Raw genomic sequence first — 4,274 nt, forward strand, 5'->3', positions numbered from 1 at the left:
TCATTGTATTGTGACATGTCCCACCTTGCGTGTACCAGGAAGCTAGCATAAATGACCAAACTTTCTCCTTAACAATCAGCCAAAATAGACCAAATAAGCACAGTATAATCAATCATTCATAGACGTAATACTGAAGTTTTTGAGAGGAGAGAATGAGAAATTGGAGTACTAGATAAAGATTGACCCCTTGTTTGGATGGAGAGAGATAATGTGAGAAAAGAGTAGAAGAGTAAGTAACCAAAATGTACTAAATTCATTAGTAAATTTTGGTATATTCTAGTCATTTTTCCCTCTTCTCTCCTCTTTCTTCTACTCTCTTTGTTCCAAACACCCTAGAAGGCACACATTGAGTTCAAGCTTATCAATCCCGTTCAAAATAAATGAAGTTTATAATAACTTTGATTCCTCTATTGAAACTATCCTGATTCCCCTAACAAATATGAAAATGGACTATCTGGAGATCAGCCAATTATTGTACAGCCTTCGTGGCAATATTCGTTTAATTTATAAAGTTGTGCAACGAATTTCTCTAACAATTTCAATTGGTTTGAGAGTAATCTGGTAGAGATGCTAGACAATTATAGAGGCAAGTTAAAATTTTCCTCTGATTATTGAAAAAGAAATTCAATAGAAAAAATCAGTGAAAAGGGAGATAAAAACACTTGATTTAAGCGCATCTGCCTCTGCACATCTGATTTAAGAGAGTGTGTGTGTGTGTGAATGCATGGGTGCGTGTATGGGTTGGTGTAACAAAGTATGAAATTGGAAATTTATGTCAACAGTTGTTCTATTTATAAGCTATTAAAAGAGCAAGTCTAGGCTATCCGGCCATGTTCGTATAAAACTCAATGACATAGAGTATGCCAACATTTAGAACCTTCCAAAAAAAGCAACAAGAATAGGGAACAAATACACAGCATTTTTAACTGGTTTCCTGCTCAAATTCCTCACCCTCAGATTCCTCTGCATTGTCAGCATCATCATCATCGGCATCATTATCAAAGTCCTCTTTATCATTGTCAACAGTGGTTTTCCCAATCACAATCAGGTTGCTATTAGTCTTCCCAATTTCATTGCACTGCAAAAGGCTCACATATCAAGCTAATAGCAAACCATTTGAAAGAGAAACGGGTGAAAAATCAGCAGCATAAAAACCAAAATGAGTCCCTAAATTATTTTATGTTAGATATAAATGAAAAAGACTGTTAAATATAAAACATATTGTGTTATTATTATTATTATTATTTATTTATTTTTATTGGTAAGCTACACACGCATTCAATGGGTCATGAAAGCACGACCTCACCCTCCACCTAGCACTTATGAATGCAGGAGGTGCTAGTTAAGTTAAATCTCATTGGCATATTGTGTTATATACAGGAACATATTTATGATCATTTGAAACTCCCTTGTCATGCATGGCTAACCCTAACATTTAGAAAAATTACCTGCCTGACTGCCCTTAAGATAGCTTCAATGGCAGGGTTTTCATTCAACTTTTTTATGCGGGGGGTGGGGGTGGCGCGCAATTAGGACTTAAAATCATTCAAATGCCCATGTCTTCCTTCAAATTGTAATCAGAGTTAAAAATTTTGGATTACAGATTGTGACAACCCTGACTAATATCCTAAATCTAAAATCAAGGTGGGGAAGAGAAACCTTTTTAGAGATAGAAAGAGATGGATTGATATCGTGAAGTGATTATTCCTTCACAGTTACTGAGAAACGAAACGTCCCAACTATGACTATGATATAACTTCAAATAACTACAACCTCAGTATAACAACTTAACCAAGGAACCAAGTACGAATGGCGCTAATAAAGACAGTCTTGGCAGAAAAACCACATTCACTGATTTCTTGCACTATCCTTCAACAAATCCTAGCATTGACAGCAATTTCTTTTTCAAATTCACACCCTTTCTCATAGCATGAAAAAGCAGAAAATCTTCTTAACAGCTCAACCAAATCCTATCCCTGACACTCCAAGATCAGAACATCGAATAACTTTTTATAGCTGTTATGTAACATAAATTTCAACTCAAACACTAGCTTCCCCTGAAAAAGAAAAGGGCATGGAACCAGAAATCTTTTTCCAGCATCCATCTACAGTGATTTTAATTTGGATTTCAATACATTTAGTTACGAATTGTTGAAGATATTACACAAAGTAATAATAGAAGAATAAGATTAACATAAAAGACAAACAGAAATATGTAACTTGGAGGCACTATATTGTTTTTCTTAGATAATATTTGCCCCCCACACTTTTGTTGCTAAAGGATTATCGCAAATTTGTCCCCAGGATACAACCAAAATATTGGATTTTACAGGTAGCAATTCTGGAAAATAACCACTGGATTTCTTGTGTTTCTTTTCAAGTGAACATAAGCTTTTATTTATATCCATAGGGTTATGTTTCATGAAAAAGCACGTATGGAGAGTTAATTATTATTCAAGTGAACATAAACCTCTATTCATAAAAAGGCACATATATTTCATGAAAAGGAACGTATGAAAAGTTAGTTATTTTTTCATGAAATGGTTAACAAAGATTGAAACCTCTTCAACCTCTTCAACCTTTCTGAATAGTCACCAGAAAATTCCAGAAATTTCAGATTTTCGAATTTTCACTTAGAAAATTTCAGAACTTAAATTTTCACTTTATGAAACCATATTCTCCAAACTCAAATATCATTATTACAACCTATCCTTGTATATACCTATATATACAACACGAATGACTACTCTTAGCACTGAATATTGCTTCCACATAAAACAACTTTGACACCAAGTTTAACTGATCATCCTTGCCACAACAGATCAAGACACAAGTTAGGCAGAAGTCACTAAGTCAGCTTAAGATCCTCTAGAATTCTTAGCGTAACTTTACCATGGAGTTCCTAAAATCTTATCCATTTATTTTGAAAGGAATGGATTAGATTTTGCCATATTACCAATAATTAAAACAAAAACAAAAAACAATGATTGTTAATGAACACACTCATTTCAAAAAAAATGGGTAAAATTTTAGGAATTTTACATTGGAGGTACTCTAAGAACTCTAGAAGATCCTAATCTCACTAAGTCATACAGGTATAAAGAACTCCACTCTTAAAAATCAGATGATTAAACTAAACCCTTTGAACAGTGTAATCATGTCACAATGATGGTTTAGATAACTTTTATCTTTCCAATGCTAAAAGGCATTGTCTCTAGAGTGTGGTCCAATTGCATTAGACTCTAATTCTCTACTATAATAACAAAATAAATTTAGGAAAAAATAAAAAAATTGTTACATGGGTATGCAATATATGATAAATCTAACAAAAACCCAGATAATGAATGTTTGATTACAAGTTCACAAATGCACATTTTGATTAATCTAACAAAACCCAGATAATGAATTTCTGATTACAAGTTCACAACCTCAATGAGAATGAAAAAGATTAGAATTTTGGATGATATCTAAGTAAAAGAAGAGAAGGGGTTGGGTTAAAAGGGTGTACCTTTTCTTCGTAATCGGATTCCTCCGTGGCAAGGAGGAGCTCCTCGCTGTGGGGTTGAGGCCACTGAGAAGGAAGCAAAAACGACGTCGGAATTGTCCTCGTCGACCACGGGTATTGTGTCATGAACGCTGGGAACTGTAACATCTCTCTCTCTCTCTCTCTCTCTCTCTCTCTCTCTCTGTGTTGCTGGGAATTGTGAAAATGTGAGTTCGTTTCTCTCTCTCTCTCTCTCTCTCTCTCTCTCTGTTGCTGGGAATTGTGAAAATGTGAGTTTGTTTTTTCTAGTGTCAGAAACTATCACTGTCGTTTTATCTAAACGTCACGTTACATGTTGTCGTTTAGTTAAACGGCAAGAATTATTGTCATTTGCTTCTAAAGTTCTTATCTTTTGACGTCCTTGTGGTTTTCATGAATTTGAAACAACTTTGCCACATATCATGCGTCTTATTTTACAACTTCCATTTGTCACTCAACTATTTGGATGGAGATTGTTTTCAAATAATTTGAATGAATAAGGCTTTTAATGTGGGTTCTAGCTGATTCAACTGACAAAATCTTTAATAGTTGTGTAAAGTTGTGATTCACAACTAAGTTTTATGTTGGCTTTATTCCATGACAAAAAATGTTGTAATTGCATTAATTTTGTTTTTTGTGAATTTTATTGTATTGGGTTTAGTATTAAGTTGGTGAAGAATCAAGCATAAAACAAAAATCAGTGTTATTTCACAACTAACTCGCAAGAAGCTCACGAGTAAAGCAACCCGCA

General features: G+C 34.2%; 1 protein-coding gene across 1 annotated transcript; it reads right to left on the reverse strand.

Moving 5' to 3' along the window:
- Positions 1-769: 769 nt before the first annotated feature.
- LOC142630894 (uncharacterized) lies at positions 770-3,767 on the reverse strand. Its single transcript, XM_075804952.1, has 2 exons — positions 3,509-3,767; positions 770-1,078 (listed from the first exon to the last, which is right to left on the reverse strand). The coding sequence occupies exons 1-2, from the start codon at positions 3,650-3,652 to the stop codon at positions 923-925; spliced, it is 300 nt and encodes a 99-aa protein (XP_075661067.1). The 5' UTR covers positions 3,653-3,767; the 3' UTR covers positions 770-922.
- Between the last annotated feature and the right edge of the window lie 507 nt (positions 3,768-4,274).

The sequence above is a fragment of the Castanea sativa genome, chromosome 4 (assembly GCF_040712315.1).
Source record: "Castanea sativa cultivar Marrone di Chiusa Pesio chromosome 4, ASM4071231v1".
Lineage (NCBI taxonomy): Eukaryota > Viridiplantae > Streptophyta > Magnoliopsida > Fagales > Fagaceae > Castanea > Castanea sativa.